At 35.2% G+C, this 18,459-nt stretch overlaps 1 protein-coding gene across 7 annotated transcripts in view; it reads left to right on the top strand.

The window, feature by feature from the left end:
- The window catches only part of Nol4 (nucleolar protein 4), a 348,720-nt gene that overhangs the window by 82,395 nt on the left and 247,866 nt on the right, over positions 1 to 18,459 (top strand). For 5 of the 7 annotated variants that reach the window (XM_023715387.1, XM_004623567.3, XM_004623569.2 and 2 more), the window contains exon 2: positions 4,974 to 5,123. In XM_023715387.1, the coding sequence (XP_023571155.1) occupies positions 4,974 to 5,123 (150 nt within the window). Of the gene's footprint in view, positions 1 to 4,973; positions 5,124 to 6,036; positions 6,078 to 18,459 lie in introns of all 7 variants that reach the window. The other 2 variants (XM_012514701.1, XM_023715388.1) reach the window with 1 other exon arrangement.

Genomic DNA, 18,459 nt, shown 5'->3' with positions numbered 1-18,459 from the left:
TCCCCTGCAGTGGTTGCAGCTGCAGGATTACACCTCAGGCGTGTATGCCAGGCCTGAGTTGTGCCTGGAGGGGGCAAGGTGAAGTTGGAGGAAGAGGAAGCTCTCTGCACACTCACCGGACCTGGGCTAGGACTTGGTCTGGGGGCTCCTGGAACTCGGCAGAAAACCTTACATTGAATTTATTATGAAAATATGTTTTAGTGTTTTTGTAAATTTTATGGAACACATGTGTCATATGTGTTACATCAGTAAAATTTATAAAAATCTTATGCATTGATTTCAAGGGACATTTGTCCACTATAGGCAGCATAATATATTAACTGCTACTGTGGTAGGGACTGAGCCTCTTCATTCCTACGTTGCATTCATAGGTTCATGGACTGGTTGAGTACAAATTGCATGAGTCTCTTGATTTGATTCCAGCTTTGAACTCAAAAGATGTCTTTTTTCAACAGAGTTATTGAGATGTAGATCACATCCCAGAGAATTTATCATTTATAGTATATAATTCACTCCTTCAGTACATTGCAAGGATACATCCCCATTATCTATTGTTAAAACAGTTATATCCTTCCTAAAAGGCTTGGCAAACAAAAATCATCCCGACCCTACACAAGCAATATTCTAGTGTATGGGCAATGCTAGATATTTTAGGTAGATTGAATCATGAAATACGTGGTCTCTTATGTCTGAATTTTTTTCTCATCTTAATATGTACAGTATTCATTGATGGCACAACATATTCAAGATCTTACCCCTTTTGTGGAAGGATAATAGCCATTTGTATGACCATCCACATGGATTTATAGTTACATTTCAAGAACACTTGGGTTTTTACTTTTTGTCTGTTACAAATAGGCTATTGATATTTGTGGGGAATATATTTGGACCTATTTTATTATTCTTCTTGAATATATTTTGATTTGGGCCAGGTAAGCCTTATCTTAGGTCCAAGTTTAATATTTGAGTTTGGAAACTGTTTGGAAAACAACTGCATCATTTGGAAACTGTTTGGAAAACAACTGCATCATTTTGCATTCTTGCCAACAATCTATAAGAATTTCAATTTCTTTACACATTCCCTCCATATTTGACTTTATAAATTTCTGTTAATGCGAAAGGACTGTCTCCTTACAGATGTATTTGCACTTCTTTAATGACTAATATTGTTGTCTTTTCTTGTGTTTATTTGCCATTCAAATATTTTGTTAAGAAATATCTAAAGTTTCTCAATTTTTAAACTATTTGACTTCCTATAATTGAGTTTTTTGATGCATTATGAATGCAAGTTCTTTACTGAATGATTTTCAAAAATTTTAACCAATTTATGAAGGTTTTCAAGTTTTGATTAGATCATCTGCAGCACAAATTTTCTTAACTTTGATGTAATTACTTATAATTCATCATTGATTGTTTTACTTTTGGTGTCATAACTATGGGGACTTTGCCCTAAGGTCATAAACATCTTATTTCTGTGTATTCTTGTAAAGTTTTGAGTTCATTTCTCACTTTTAGCTTTATAATCCACTTTGATTTTATTTTGGTGTATGGCACTAGGTGAAATTCTGGCTTAATTTGTTTACATATGAGTGCTTAATTATAATAGTAGACTTTTAAATTAAGAAGTATATTAACTACAAATATATTTAGAATTGTTTTATACTATTTTCATTTCATTGCATTTTTGTATGACTCTTAATGTCATTTATCAATTTCTGTAAAATGCTAGTTGGAAGAGTGATAAGAGATTGTATTTGTTGTATAAACCAATTTTTGGAGAATTGCCACCTTAATGACATTACATATTTTGATTCATGTATTAGGCATATATTTCCATTTTTACCTCCTTTTAAATTTCTTTAAGCAATATTTTATGATATTTAATAGATATTTCTGATTGTCCATTAGAAATGAAGAGAAATATAACTGATAGTTTTGTATAGATTTTGAACTTATTTATGTATTCTAAGTTTGAGATTATTCATTAGGATTTTCTAAATATGCAAACATGTCATCATCTCTAAAGTGACATATAACAAACCTGAAAAGAGTTTTTTTCTTTTCTTCACAATCAGGTGCCTCTTCTTTCTTTTCTGTGATGATTTCACAGACATTTAAGTCATTTATATTAGTGTTTTGAACTTGAAAGCAGTTTTGAACTTGAATTATAGAATATTTGTTTACATGGAGCTTGAATCAATTGAAAATATTTAGATGTACATGATAGAAGGGATATACAACATTTTACTCCCCTAAAAACATGTGATTTCATATTATCTTGATATGTACTGAATTCCTGATTTCCTGAAAGAATGTTAAGTATTGTAGTTACGAAGCACCTCCAGCACGCTTTCTCATAGCACAGTCTGTTCTTTCTGTTTTCAAATACCAACTGTAGTTGACTGAATAATGGCCATCAAAACATAACTATTTCTTATTCCTGTGACTTGAAATTATTAAATTGTTTGAAAAAGAGAGTCTTAAGCATATAACTACCTTAAGACTCTTGAGATGAAGATATTACCTTGAGTTACCTGGAAGGCCATCAGAAATGTCCTTGGAAGAGAGAAATTAGAGAGGAGGCACACAGAAGAAGAAGGAAATGTGATGTGGCTTGAAGCCATGGGATGCTGGCAACCACTTATAGCTAAAGAGGTAAAGAACAGATTCGCCGCCATGTGATTCCCCAGGGTGGCTGCAGCTCTGCTGACAGCTTGAATTTGCATCTATGATCTCTAGGAATATGAGAGAAGAAACTTCTCTCTTGGTAAGCAGCTCACATTATGGTAATTTGTCATGGAAGCCAAAGGACAAGTGTATACCTACATACGTGTTGACAATCCATAGTCTAATATTTATTTTCTGTGTAGACAGCTCCCTATACACCTTGGTTATACCCCTGGATGGCTCTAACAGTTAAAAGGGCTAGGCACTATTTAGGTTTTGTTGGATACTAGACAAAAGGAGTAAATTATGATGTTAGAGTTTAACTGGGGAATTGAGTAAATAGGCAGATGGACTTGGGAGCAAATAATAAACTAATTTATATAAGTAAATATAATTAATAACTGAGCTGTATTTATGGGTAGTCATCAAGAACCTGACTGAATACTAAATTTTATGACTGGGATGTTTCCTGGATGATTTTACTGATGGATAGGTAGAATCTGAATTTGCAAGCCTAGGATATATGGGTGTTCTCTGAAGATATAGAGACAGTCAGATTGAGACACATGTGATGGTATTTTCCCAGGCACTGACATCAAAGTGGAATGGTTTTCCAGGATGATCACTCCCAAGATTCATGATTTGTCTTTGTGTTCTCAATGGATACTACTCTTGTATTAGAAGGCAGTGGGGTAATTTCAGCCCAGAGATGTGAGATGTCAAAGGAGAGATACCTTGAGATAGTCAAGAAGAGATGTGAGAAAGGTCAGGAGTTTAATTGGAAATAACATGCATCACAGGAAATTTGTGAAGAGGCATTTCTAGTTGAACAAAGAGAGAGATCCCAGTTAGCCAAACACATGAGTTCATATATATGTGTATACATATTTATTTGAGTATACTACCTTGGCCTTTGCTCCTTTCAAGGTTTAGTATAAAAAAAGAAACAAAGAGCAAAGTAACAAAAAGTGCCAGTGTATTCTTCATGACTTTGCAGTAAACTCTAGCTTGCTGGAATTAGTGTTCAGTGAGGGTCTTGCCAATGTCAAGCATTGGCTGTAGGTTTTTATTTAGTCATGCCACTCACTGTACCAACATTAATTGGTCTGTTGGATTGTGTCATGTTTTTCCTTGGGGTAAAAATAAGAGTGCAGTGTGTGTCTATATGCTGGAACCTCTTCTAAATTGCAGCCATGTAAGGTTACTTTTATTCATGATCTCAACCCTGACTTCTTATTTTCTATCATCTATGTGAGGTACTGGCTCTTTGTCATATTTTCTTTTCCGTGGTTGTGCCCTCCCACCTATACTAAATTATATTTCTTCTAAGACATCTACGTTAGCATTTGGTGCTGCATTAATTCTCCGAATGACCATAGTTCTCTTTTCTTATAGTTTAATGTAATCAACAACATAACAGGGGACAACACTTATACAGTGATCATTATATGTCAAATATTGGGTTTATATCATTTGCACATATTATTGCATTTAATTCTTACAATAATTCTATGAAGTGGAATCTATTATCTCTTTTTTTAAGCCATAAAAGCAGACATTTATAGAGATTTAAGTGTTTTTCACAAACTACCCAATTTCTGGGTGGAAGATCCACAGTTTACACATAGGCATCAGGGCATAGTGGCACAACTCCATAATCCTAGTACTCAAGAAGCTGAAAATTCCTGCAAGTTGAAGGACAAGTTGGGGTTCATAGTGTGTTCAAGGCCCGTGTGCACAACATAGCATGAACTTGTTTCAAAAAATAAAATAACAACAGAAAGCCACTCATAGTTTACCCATAAGCAATAGAGTTCATATTTAAAACATTTGTATCTTAATCTACTATTGATAGTAGATGTATTTTCTTTCCTAGGTTATATGATGTTTTATGTTTTCTCTTTTATTTTTGTAATTACAACTTCTAGGTCTCAGCAACTGAAATGTGATGAATGAATCAGCATTTAGAACTGAGTTATTGGAATAGAATTAATAGACTTTAAAATAATTTACTGAAGTCATACTGATGGTTAAAAGTAAGTTACTATTAAAACTCAAAAGACGGAGTGTGGCTAAGCATGATTTACGTTTATTTTCTATTCTGTCTCCTATTTATTAAAGTTCTTTAGAGAAGTAATGCACGAAATTGTGGGATATTAGTAAAAAAAAAGAAAAAAGAAAACTTCTCTGAAGTTTTCTGTCTAGATGATGTGGTTCAGATTACATCAATATTTTGACGTAGTTGGCTTCCTGTGTCAACCTCAGATGACCGTGTGACTCCCGCGTGTCTTTGCCTCTGCTTCTAGGATGGCGTGGGAGTGGATGAGAAGCTGTCCTTGCGGCGGGTCGCTGTGGTGGAAGACTTCTTTGATATTATCTATTCGATGCACGTGGAAACCGGGCCAAATGGAGAACAAATTCGGAAGCATGCTGGACAGAAGAGAACTTACAAAGCAGTAAGTCAAAAAGAAACATGAATGTAGAGATTGTGTATGTTTGCCTCTTAAAGTAGTGACTAATATTTGATATTTGAATATAAATTAGACCATGTCATGGTTACACCCAAGATTTAAATTTTATTGACCTTATTTTGGTCATATGATTACAAGTCTGTCATATATATTATGGTAGTCTAGGTTAAATATCCACAATGGAAAAAGATGTTTGCAGCCTGTACTTAGTGTTGTTCTATATAAATTATAGACTAAAATATATGAACTTTTATTATAGTTTTTACATTTATTCACCATCAAACTATATTACTATTTTAGATGTTTCCTATTTCACCCATACAATAATATAGATAAGTCAATTTTTGTACTTTCTTATATTGCCTAATATTAAATACATTTGTCCTGAAGGCTATATATTTCTTATTTATCCAGACTAGACTATTAAAATGTTATTTTCTGGAATAGATTATTATGATACATGTTATTTTCATAGATATAATGCCCTTGAACATTTGAGAGTGGAAATATATAATGTTTTCATTGCAAATTGTAAGAAAGGCAGATGTAACTAACTATTAGATAGTGAACTATCTATGCTTTCAGAATGGAGTTATATATTATTTCTGAAGTGTCTAATTATACCTACAGTTTGATTTAGACATTTTAATCTAGCCTTTTATTTGATTTTAAAACATTATTAAATAATATTACTGAAGATATTTTATCCTTTCTAGCAAAATTGAGCAGTGAGTTGTTTTTCAATATGAGCAAAGTGTACATGAGATATGCTTTCTAAGCAATCAGAATAATACCCTTCTTTGGAATTCTTATTGAACTTTGCTTTTGGCTACCTTTGTATTAACTGTTTTCAGCTATATTGATACACAATATCAGTCTGGATCCATTTTTTTTTCAGATACAGAAAAATGTGTGAAATGCTCAAAGTTTCAAATACAGGTACATATGTTTGAAAATTAGCTACTGAGCATAAGAAATAGCTTCTTTTCCATAACTATATTTTGCTATATTGCCAGGGTCATATAGAATCTTTGTAGTTGCATAATAACCCCTAATACATGTTGTATTTATTCCTCCTCTATGGTTTTGTTTCTTGGCTGTTTCCAAATTGCATGGTTTGTGGGCAGGCACTATTGTAAGTTTCCTTACATAATTCTGCCACATAAACTTTCTTTTGACTTACATATCCCAGGAGACATTCTTATCTTAACTAATGATAATGACCTATCTTCTTGAAAAATTTTTACAGAGACTAATATTACTGAATATACTTATCTGCCTGTCTCCTCAGCCAGAGTTCTTCCTCTGGGCAGCAATAGGGAGAAATTATGTGGGCTGGCCTACTAATATCACTAACTATGAACCTTATGATTATGCATATTCATGAAAATACTATCTGATCTTGATAAGACTCTGTAAGATAGGAATATATAAATTCAATTATAGCTAATAAAGAATTATACAAAAAGAAGCAAAAAGTGATTTTATTGTCTGTAGTATGGCAGCCAAATCTGTTTAGGTGCCAAAAGCAATTTAAATAATTGAATCTTAAAATGCATTTATTAGAGCACTTTAATTAAATTGGAAGCATGAGTCAAACTCTCGTGTTGTTTACATAAATGAGTGTAGAGACTGATCCATTGCCATTACGCATGCTAAATGCTTACAACAAATTGCTAAACATATTTTCAAAGTATTTCATTTTCTGTTAACATTAGTGAGACGTTTTCTGAACTTTAGGGTGAAATGCTAGAAAATCTAAACAAACTGAAACATCATCCAATTTCAAATATTCTATTTGAAGCTCTTTTCCCTTCCCGTTTTTTTCTTTATATTTCTTTATATAAAATTTTATCACTTTGTCCTAGAATCAGGAAGGTTCTATTTGATCTAAACTTTTTCCTGCTGGTATCTCTCAATTGCATACTAATTAGGAAACATTTTGATTTATGATATAATAATTCAAGGTAGGGAAAAAAGGAGAAGAACCTGCTACAATACCAGCAAAACTGTGCACATGACTCTAAAATGAATTGAGTCTAATGTTAAAAATTAATATGAATGTTCAATTAATGGGGCATAAAATATAATGCAATTTGAAATGGAATGGTTTAGTGCTATTAGAGTCATAGATCATTGGATCAGTTTAATTCTCAGCAGTGATGTTGGGATTGCCTAGTCACCTGTAGGACTGGCCACATACGTATTGCAGTTGTAGTGGTTCCCATTACATTTACTTTTTTTTTAAAAAAAACACATTAGCTTATAACGCATGCATGGTTATGTTTATTGACCTTCTTTTTCTCTTTTCCTACATGGCCAAGAAACTATACTGATACAACTAATCAAAGCGTATCATTTTGTCTTAACAGTATTATCAATAAACTTAGTGGTCATTTTATTTACTTTGCCTCTTTGCAAATCTTCTTTCTATGTTTTCACTCTGCAGGAAATGGTGGTCCTTTAATATTGGATTAACGTTTGAATGCTATTTGGTTTTTCTATCTGCAGTATATCATTCCCTGAAATATCTAGGCATTATTTAAGTTCTAATTTGTTGCAATATGATCCAATTTTAGATAAAATTGGAGGGTATGCATTCTGTTACTCATGAGCTCTTGAAAGTCCACATAAAATGACACATTTTAGGAATATGTAAAGGCTATCATAATTATTTTATTCAGTTCCATTTGTCTTATAGATCTTTATTTGTGTATTTTTATCTCTGTATGTATTCAGTTACTGGTACATCGAATATATGTGTGTGTGTGTATATACATATATATATGTATTTTTTGTAATATTTTTGACTTTAGTCAACTCATTTAAGTCAAATCTTGATTATATACACTAACGGAATAAAAAAGAGATGTGGAATATTGAAGTGTCACTTATGTTTGCACTTAAAATATGTCTTTGTTCTAAAAATTGAATGCAGATGTATTTATCAAACTAGAAAGTTACTTGAGACCGAAGAATCTAATATAAAACATTTAACATATTACCACTTTTCTTAACTCCTCTCAATGTTTGCCTAAATTTCCCTTATTGGGGCCGGGGAGATGGCTCAGTGGAATAAGCACTTCCTTGGCAAGTGCAAGGGTCTGAGTTCAATCCCCGGTTCCGCCAAAAATAAAAATTAAAAAAAAAATTTCCCTTTATTAGTATATTATCACTGTTCTCTGATTTCTTTTTGAATTTTATTTTATCATAATCTCAGCACAGCTGCCCACTCAGAAAAGTTTCCCAAGCCAGTATTCAATAAAAGGATTAAGGTTCAAAGTAAGATTGACTGGGGGAACTCAGACCTGGGAAGGAAACTCATTGTTATCTCTAGAGAAAGCGGTCGGTCGGCGTAGATGGGTGCAGACACACAGACTCCATCTGTACAGTGCCGTCGTAAACTTCAGTGTGTCGCTCACATACACACTTGCACAGAGCTGCCAATCATTACATTTGCTTCATTCAGATTGGAGAACATATGCTATAACCAAGACAAAATAGGCGGGTGGCCAGACAAGCACACTTCAAATTTCAAATCTAGCATTCATTACCTATCTGTCTTTTTTGGCAAATTATTTCTTTTTCTCTGTAGGAGGGAATAATAATATACATGGTGTGGGGAAATGAATAAACATATTAATTAATACACACAGTGCTTGGCATATGTCACACTTGTCATTCATATTATTTCTCCTTCTTTAATTATTTAGTGATAACCTAGGCAGAGAACAATTAAGACAATTAGCACAACTCTGTTAGAGCAGTTGGAGCTGTCCTGCCAGATGAATTTCATACAAATTTCAGTTACTTCATTTACTTCTTTCAAAGTTTGTTTTTTAAATTAATTCACAAATTTCAGAAGGCTTCAGAAATTTATTTTTGTAAATATTTTAGAAAACTATCGACTTAATTTTCTGAAAAATAGTAAACTTGAATGTCCTTTACACAATTTCCTCTCAATATGAATGGAATATTCTGTAGAAAAGCAACATTTTCATGTAGAATTTCTGCAGTCTTATCCTAAAAATTAATGGAGGAAATCTTTGTTCATTCATCTCTAAGCTGCTTAAAGCTAAAACTTCATTTCATAACATTTTTGCCTTTTTCTTCTTATAAATTTTTGAGTTTAGAATCTTTACTACTGAACAGAATAATGTCACTTGTGCCTGATTCTGCTAGTTTGATTTAAAAAAAAAAATTGCCAGAAATCTTTTAAACTTGCACAGTGATTGATGAGCTGAATTTGTAGCCACCATAGTGTGAAAAACTAGCATTGAACTAAACTTCAAGAGTTTTGAACCATTGTGTAAACCCTTTTTGGCTTAAGTTACAGCTTATTTATAAAGTGAGGGGGCTGTCTTTCAATTTGCTGCAATATCTGAAGTATTTAAAGCAATGACAATGTTGTATGAGGAGATTTTACTGTGCTTGGAGACAAAACGAAAATGGTAACCACAGGAATCAAATTGGTCAGCACAAAAAAATTTAAACTATTAGGAAGGAATCAATTTCTATAAAAGCAGTTTGGTTGTTTACTATAGCAGCAAAAAAGAGGCAGTTGTAGCTATTATTACAGAGAGAATTCATCTGAAATTTTAATGATGGTGTTAATCACAATACTAGAAAGATCTAAAGCTATTTCCTTAATATTTCTATAATGTAAAAACAATAAAGGGCCAGCCACATAGCTCAGTGGACTGAAGGGCCTGCTTCGGCAGAGTGCAGAGGCCAGGTTTCACCCCTGGCCTGCCATGCCGGCCCCGCCCCTGGGGTGTGCTGACACAGTGATTGGGTTGGGTGTGGTGGCACAGGCCTGCAATCCCAGCGCTTGGGAGGCTGAAAACGGGAGCATCGCCACGAGTCTGGTCTACGTAGTGAGACCCTGTACACACTATACGTCCTGCCCTAAATTCATTAAAAATAAAATCAAAAAAAATAAAAAATAATAAAAGAGAGAAAGCTGTAGAATGACCCTCACATGTCAGCACATTTTTTTAAAGGTCTCCAGTTTGTAAACAGGTTGGCAGCAATCTACCCACGTCATAAGTGGGCAGCTCTTCTGGTGGTAAGGCATCTTTAAACTTAGCACAGCAGGTGTGCCACTGCATGCGCTCTTTTACTTGACCAGAGCATGGTGACCCCACTGCAGATTGTTTACTTATCGTTTTGTGTTTTTTTAAAACATATTTTTGTATATAAAGAATGCTATGAAGATCAGCGTTGTCTTGCTTACAGTCTAGTAGTCTCGTGCCAGGGTTTATAACTGGCTAAATCTTGCACTACTGGAATAGAAGGTCGCCGGTTTGCTTCCGGGACTACTGTCTAAAAGGCTTTGGCCCCAGACACCTTTCTCATCCCTATCAGGGCCTCCAGTTTTACATTTAGGATTTTTGCCATGTGTGGTGGCACATTCCTGTGCTTCCAGCACTCAGAAGGCTGAGCCAGGAGGATCAATGCAAGTTCGAGGCTATCCTGGGCTACAAAGTGAGCTCAAGGCCAGCCTGAACTGCATAGTGAGACCCTGTCACAAAAAATAGAAAAGAAAAGAAAACAGGAAGGAATGTGTTGGGTTAAGCCGTTGATCCTGTACCTTCATATAAAATTCAAACATCCTTGGGCAAAACAAAGCTGAGAATAAATTAGGCTGCTAGTAGTCATTGATGCTTCCAACAGAGGCTTTACAAATTTACTTCTGTCGCTCGCTTGTAGAGGAACTGAATGATACACAAAAGGTTTGAGAAAAGTGTCATAGATAGGTCTGCTGACGATGTTCGTGCCTAACATCTGACCGTTTTTTTGTGAGAACTGATGTAATGGCCTCTGGCATGTGCTTATTGGTTAGAAGTCAAGAACTATATCATGAGCATGAAGATGAGACGTCTCAGCAGGCTCTGTGCAAAATCCTTATTTTCCTAAAAATGCAAAACTATGTATCTTTAGGAAATAGTATGTATGTATGTATGTATGTATGTATGTATGTAATTTTTGTATTTTAGAGAACGGTCCACAGAGTGTTCAGGGTGTTACTACTAGATCGGACTCAGTGATTCCCCACCTGTTCACAGCCTCCCAAGTGCGGGGATTACAGGCGTGTGCCACCACGCCCAGTCTCCCAGGGGGCAGGGCAGGCACAGCAGGCCTGGGGATTGCACCCTGGTCCCTGCGCCTGCTTGCAGGTGCTTTAATCTGCTGAGCTATTTGGCCGGCCCAGGAAATAGTTTTTAAAAGAATAAGGAGCATTATTTTGAAATTAGTAATATGAATTAAGTTTCTTAAAAATCATTTTCTACGCGTAATTCACTAATAAAAAATAAAGACATTGTGTGCGGGGTCCTTTCTCACTTCCTTTTACTATTTGAGTTTGATTCTTTTCTGCTACCAAGCCAAGTGAAAGTAATTGTATTTCTGTTTCTAAAACAAAAGGGTAATGAAAATATTCTGTGTAGCTCATAAATTGGTTTTATATCTGTAACCTGACTTGTTTGAACTAATGTAAAAAGAAAATCAAAGCAAAATAACACAACAAACACAGCTCCATGTCTTTTTATAAAGGTAGCATTTTAAAATTTCATTTTATTATTTCAAATTACAATATCTGAAATAAACAGTTCTTCTGGGGTCTAACAGAGGCATAAAAACCTTAAGTAAATTTGTTTGGAGAGAGGTTCTCCAGTACTAAACTTATCAATAACTGGATCTGTTCTATAATACATTAGTGGTCTGAAATATATTTTACAGGTAGTTTAGCTTCAAGAGCCCATCGGCAAAATGTTATACAATTGGAGATATTTTGCAGGTAATGCTGTGAAGTTATTTTGCTTGTTCGTTTTACTTTTCTATAGTTAGAGTAGTGGCTGTTTTTAAAATTAGTCCCTGATGAGGAGAGAATGTGTCTTATTCTTATATCCCTATAAAAGCATGGCTGTGCAGAAATAGAACTTATGCTGTATGTTCAATATGCACTGTAGCAGAGATAAGCTACCTTTGTCTCTGGAAAGTGTCTGGATTGTTGACTCCAAATAAATTACATAATATATAATTATACCCTATATTATAATTATATAATATATATGTTTCCACCTATCAGTTTATTTATACAGATACATAAACACAATACACACACAAATGAGTTTTATGTAAATCTAGAAAGTAGATTTTAAATTTAAACACAGTACCCATAATGTTAAGTCAACTTTTATGTGAGAATAATCTCATTGTTTGAGGACAACTAAAGATGATAATATAATTCAAACAATGAGTCATATGTGTGGAATATCTCAGAAAGAAAAATCTAGAAACATCAGTGACATTGAAGTTAAAGTCTGCAAATAGAGATCCAACAATAGAAATACTCTTCATTATTGCGTTTCTGCTGTTCATCAGGACTGGTTCATTCTTGTACAGAGAAATAAAACCAAGAGTCAGTACAGGTAAGCAAAATAATGATGTGAATCCTTTATATGGCAAAGATATTTTCTTGGCAGTCAAGTGGATGTAAGAGTTCACCCAAATCATTTTGTCGTCAAATAACGTCACGTACTCTGTGATCAACGGTTTTCTTACTAATAACAACGTTGCAGTGAATGGTCTTTAAGGAATGAACCTCAGGGAGAGCCTTCATTAACTCTTTATGGCCTGTCGGCCTGGTACATTGCTACCCTAGTGCACCCTAGTGGTAAAAGTGAGCAAATGCAGTTAAAAAGTAGTCCAATTTAATCCTTGCTAGGAGCTGGTTCTTGTTCACATCCACGGCTTTCTGTATCCCGCTGTACTTTAATTGCACAATAAGTAAAATCTGTCAGCTTTCCTAAAGTCTATAGATGTGTGTACATGCATTAAATAGCTATCTAGATGTTTACTTGGGGTAAAACGTAATAGGAAGGGGATACAGGATGTAGGAGACTGCAGTGAGGCCGTCAAGAATGGTGCTGGTCTTAACACAGTAATTGCTTCAAACATTGTAGTTCTTTTTTATTCTTGCTTTGTTCATTTTGTATCTTAGGGAAGGGTCTACAGGGTGTTCAGGGTCTCATTACTAGATCGGACTCTAGTGATCCGCCTGTTTACAGCCTCCCAAGAGCTGGGATTACAGGCGTTGGCCACCATCCAGAGTCTCAATCGCTGTCTCAGCTCGCCCCGGGGGGGTGGGGCATAGCAGGCCAAGGGATTGAACTCCCCCAGCCTGTTTACAGGTGCTTTAATCCACTGAGCTATTTGGAGGGGCCTCAAAACATTGTAGTTCTAATGAGTCAATAAAGTGAATAGAAAGGTTTTCAAAACGTCCCCATGTGGTGAGTGGGGTGAATTTATTTTATCTGTTTAAGCGATGTCTCTTGTTTTGTGCCAGCTGTGATCCTTGGCTACTAAGGACAGCGCCCACCAATGTCTTCATCACTTTTTTTTTTCAGACCCGGGGATTGAATTCAGGGCCTTGCACTTGCCAGGGAAGCGCTTATTCCACTGAGCCATCTCCCTGTCCCCCTGTCTTCATCACTTTGCCAGAACTGGAAATAGCATTCACTAGCCTTGTCAAGACAGCTATGGTTGTTTCAGGATAAGGAAAGGGGACCAGCTTGCTTCCATTTCTTTATTGTGTTGCTCCACTCCTCATCCTCCTGCCTTCTGTAAACACAATTTTCTATGCCATCCTTGAGAGCTAATATTTACTGCTGCTGAGCTATTTACCTTTTACCACTGGGCAGGGATTTTGTCATAATAATTACAAAAGAGATGAATCCTGAATAAATTTGGCATAACATAGCCACTTTTTGTGAGAATTTGGAACTTGGACCAAAAATTTTCTATCTTGGGGTCATTTTTCTCATCAATAGGGAAAAGGTAAACATGATATCTTTGATCACATACACTTATTAGCTGTAAAACTAGTAGTATATTGTAGAGTAAAATCTCAGGTGCAAGCTTTGGATAGTTTGGAGCAGATATTTCACATAGCTTCTAAGAACTCCAGGTCATTTGTTGTCTACTTCATTTCTTGTATAGAGAGATAAAGTCAAAAGTCAGGACAGGTAAGCAAAATAATAATACAAGTTCTTTACATGGTACAGCTGTTTTCTTGTTAGTGGAGTGTGGATATGAGAGTTCACCCAAATCATTTACCATCAAATGGTGCCACATCCTGGGATGCTAAGTTCCAGTAACACAACCATCAGCTATTGTGAAAATCAAGATGCGTCCCTGCTCTCTTTTTGCAAAATTCACCTAGACAGCACAAGAAGCACATCAGCTGAGAGATGTTTTTTTCTAAAGAGCACCCTAGCAAGTTCGCTACTTGGTATCTCTGAAAGTTCTTTCTTTGCCAGTTGAACAATTTAAGGATTCAGCAATGAATTCTACATCACGGTGCACTTATATCAACTCACAGACTGAACTCTATGAGGGCTGTACAACTTACTAGACCATCTAGCAGGGCAAAGTCTAAATTTAATTACCCTGAGTTGGTTAATTTTTAAGTGCTTTGAGTGGCAACTGTATCCTTGGCCATGCACCTCAAAAGAAATGCTGAGTGTCCCTGTTTTCTCCATGTACATGAAAGATAAATTTTAACAGGGGGGTTGTACTAGGCAGCAGCGAAAGGTTGACTGTGCAGTGCCCAGGAGATCAGGAAGGTGACCTACCTATCACATCCTGTAAACCCCAACTGAAACATGACTGTCTCATCATAGCGCCCTTCAGGAAAAATCAAGAGAAGCCCATGTCCCACATCCCCATTGGGCGTGACCGTGTAATTCAGTGGTAGCTCTTTGTGCTTCTAGCCTTTGCTTTCCTGGATCATCTTTTATTTTATTTTTAAAAAGAGAAAAAACAATATAGAATTTCCAAAATAAGATGACAGGAAATTAACAATGGTTATTGTATTGTATACTGTTATCTTCGAAGTAGAGGCTCAGATTGTAAGATACAGGCATGCGAAAACTGATCAGGCAATGCAAACACTAACTGTTCCTTTCATCTTATGTACCTGCGCTATTTAGGAATTCTTTTTGTTTTGCTATTAGGGAGACTATGAAGAAAATCTTCTCCAGTGCTTATCTGATCATTTTTTAATCAAATATAAAAATTCTCTGTTATGACAATGTTCTTTAGAAGAAAAATAGTCTTATCATAAGAAGTGCCGTAAAAATAGTACCTGCAACTTTGGTCATACACCTTCAGTTTATTTGAGTCTGTTTTTGTTATAGACACATTTATTCAATTGAGGGGTATCTTAGTTGTTGTAAAATAAAGGTAGATGTTAGAGATGCTCATAGCTATAAAAAAGAATGAAAGGACTTTTTAAAAAAAGCAATATGTCTAAATTTTAGGTATCATTATAGAAGCAAAGCATTATTTCTGATGACAGTTGTTCATCATTTAACTTAAATCACACCCTTTTTCATGTTTGGTTATCATGTGATCTGCTACTAATATACCTCGTGCAACAAAAACAGATCCATCTGCAGTTTCCCTGGGATGCGGCACATCTGCGTGTTTTCTTCCTGTAAGCGTTCATATTCTGTTCCTTTGCTTTGCTGAGTGCTTGTACCATTCCCTTGCCCCTGGAGAGCAGGTTCCCTGCCTCTGTACTGCATTCACCTCTCATTTCTTTCACTCTACACTTGAAGCATTTGCTTCAAATCTTAAAATTGCTTTTAGTGGTCTGAAAAAAATGACCTCAACTGTCTAAAAATATTCCTGTCTGCTTTAGTCCTCCTTTGGATTTGCCAACTTTCATTTTAAACTTGACCACATACACACCATCTTCTCTAAGCACCGCACAAAAATCTTTGGATCGACAGACTGGCTCCTGTTTTAGACTATTGTCTTTTACATTGCATATGACAACTCAACAATGAGATGTGAAGTAAGTTTCATAAATTGTGATTATTTTCAAAACAACTAGAAGGAGACTAGAAAATAAATAACCATTTATATACGTACATATGCTAGCTTATAATGTAAAATGTATTTACACTGTACTAATGGTCTAAAAATTTGGAAAACTTTTAGGTATGCCAGATACTGCTAGATATGATTCCATACAATGAAGTGCCTGGATATGTGAGCCTGCAGAAACACCTATTAATAATAGCTGATTGATTTCGAAGTGATTTCTGAAGAATTCTTTTATCAGAAGTCAACATAAAAATTCTTAGATTAAAAGTACATAAATAATAGCAATCAAATAGACAAAAAGGGAGACATAAAGGAATGTAAATCAAATGTGTATTGCTGTGGGCAAATAAGACCATGCTCTAAACTTTTTTTTAAGTTCAAAATCTTTCCTTTGAAATGACAGAAAGATAACACAGTATATAAATAGTTGGGTTGAAGGTGCTGTCCAAGCCTAGATCATCCTTCTTTGGACAGTTCTTTCCGGACTAAGTTGTGCAGGGACTTTATAAATCAAGACATACAAGTTGTTTAGTGACATTTGAATTGTAGTCTCTTTTTCTACTCCATTTGAATTTTATTTTTTTAAAATAAATTTTCTATAGTTACACATTCCAGTTATGGACATGATAGGTGATTTGTGTATGACATTTTCTCAAACAAAGTAAGCTAAGCAAATTTATGGTTTATCCATAAAAAATAGGGTTCCATAGGAGAAGAATGGCAAGATTTTGGCACTCATGGGCAAATGCTTGCATGAGTGTAGTGCATAATATTTGGCAAAAATATGCTTTTTGTGTTTTGATACCAGTAATATACTGTTATTATTTCAGTTCATATTTATTTATTTATTATTTATTTATTTTTATAATTTTAGGGAAGTATCTACAGTGTGTTCAGGGTCTCAGTACTAATTCAGAGTAGTAGTGATCTGCCTGTTTACAGCCTCCCTAGGGCTGGGATTACAGGCGTGCACAACAATGCCCAGTCTCAAATGCCATCTCAGCACTCCCTGGGGGTGGGGCCAACACAGCAGGCCTGGGGATTAAACTGAGTTAATCCACTGAGTTATTTGACCAGCCCTTAAATTAGTTTTTCAAACAAAGGCAGAGAAAGTTATTTAAGAATATCAGTGTGATTAAAACAATGTCATTAGCTCTCAAACATTAAATCTAAAAAGAATAATATTTTACTAATGTATCAAGTAAGTTCTTTAAATGTGTCATATTTACTAATATTACTCCAGTTTTTAAAGCATACTAGCATGCATGGATCGAAACAGTGTGATCTTAGTTGCTAAATATCATGGTGAGCTTAATTTTGTTTGGTTACATTATAAAGTGATTGTTAATGCACATGATTCACCAATATTATGTGATACACAAGTTTTCTTTCTTTAGAGACAGGCAGTTGCTTACTGACTATATTTCTTTTATTTTTTTTCCATAATTTTATTGAGAAACAAATAGCAATGAGACAGTTTCAAGTCGTTTCAATAATTAACACATTGCATACTCTTCTCCTAGTGGTTATTTGCTATACAAGATGCAGACATGATATCCTATTTACAAACACCATTAGAGCAAATCCCTCTATTCATTAAGAGAATGTAACTATATATCTATCCCAACCATGTTGAATACACAGATACAAAATGGACATTCATCTGTATCCCCTTTTTTGTTTAGTTCGGTCACTTGAATATTATAGATATGTCAATTCAGCAAAATATTCTAAGAGTAGATAGTAGTCCATAATAGTATTGAGTTTTCCGCTTGACTGGCAATGTCAGAAATTGCTGACCTGAGTCCCCTACAGCTCAACATAACACCATGGCTTTACTTCTTATACTTCATTTTTATACTTTTCTGCTGGTTGGTTAAGGCCAAGATAAAGCCAGACCTATGCAACAAGAGTTGTAGCTTTTGGATCTGATAAGGCCAGTGAAATCCCCTCACAATTTATCTTGAGATCCTGTACCTCAGGTTGTAGAACCTTTGTCAGTGTCAGTCATATGGATGAGTCATGGCCATTGCTTGGCCAATGTACTCTCTGTGAAAGCCCGAGAGAACGTTTTCTCTCCATATGACTTTCCTTAGGCACACGCTACATCATCATTGGCTCCATAATCTTCTTGATCAGAAAATTTGGGACACTAATGAGTTACATGACGTTACAGTACAAGTTCTCATATGTCCTGAGTCTTAATTGACCTTGGAAGGCTAGGACCAAAATGTTGGCTTTCCTTATGGCCCTCCTTTTTCTCTAATTTTAGTCTGCAAATTTAGGTTGTTAACCCTCCAGAGAAATGGCTTATTGTTAATACTTTACAACCTAGGCTGTTAAGCTTAACCTCACTATCTGTGTGAATATCAAACATCTTAGGCATAACATTGAACAGATATTTTTCATCAAGTATTGATATGTT

This window comes from Octodon degus, unplaced genomic scaffold, assembly GCF_000260255.1.
Source record: "Octodon degus isolate 3935 unplaced genomic scaffold, OctDeg1.0 scaffold00003, whole genome shotgun sequence".
NCBI lineage: Eukaryota > Metazoa > Chordata > Mammalia > Rodentia > Octodontidae > Octodon > Octodon degus.
This window is presented reverse-complemented; position numbering and strand designations above follow the sequence as displayed.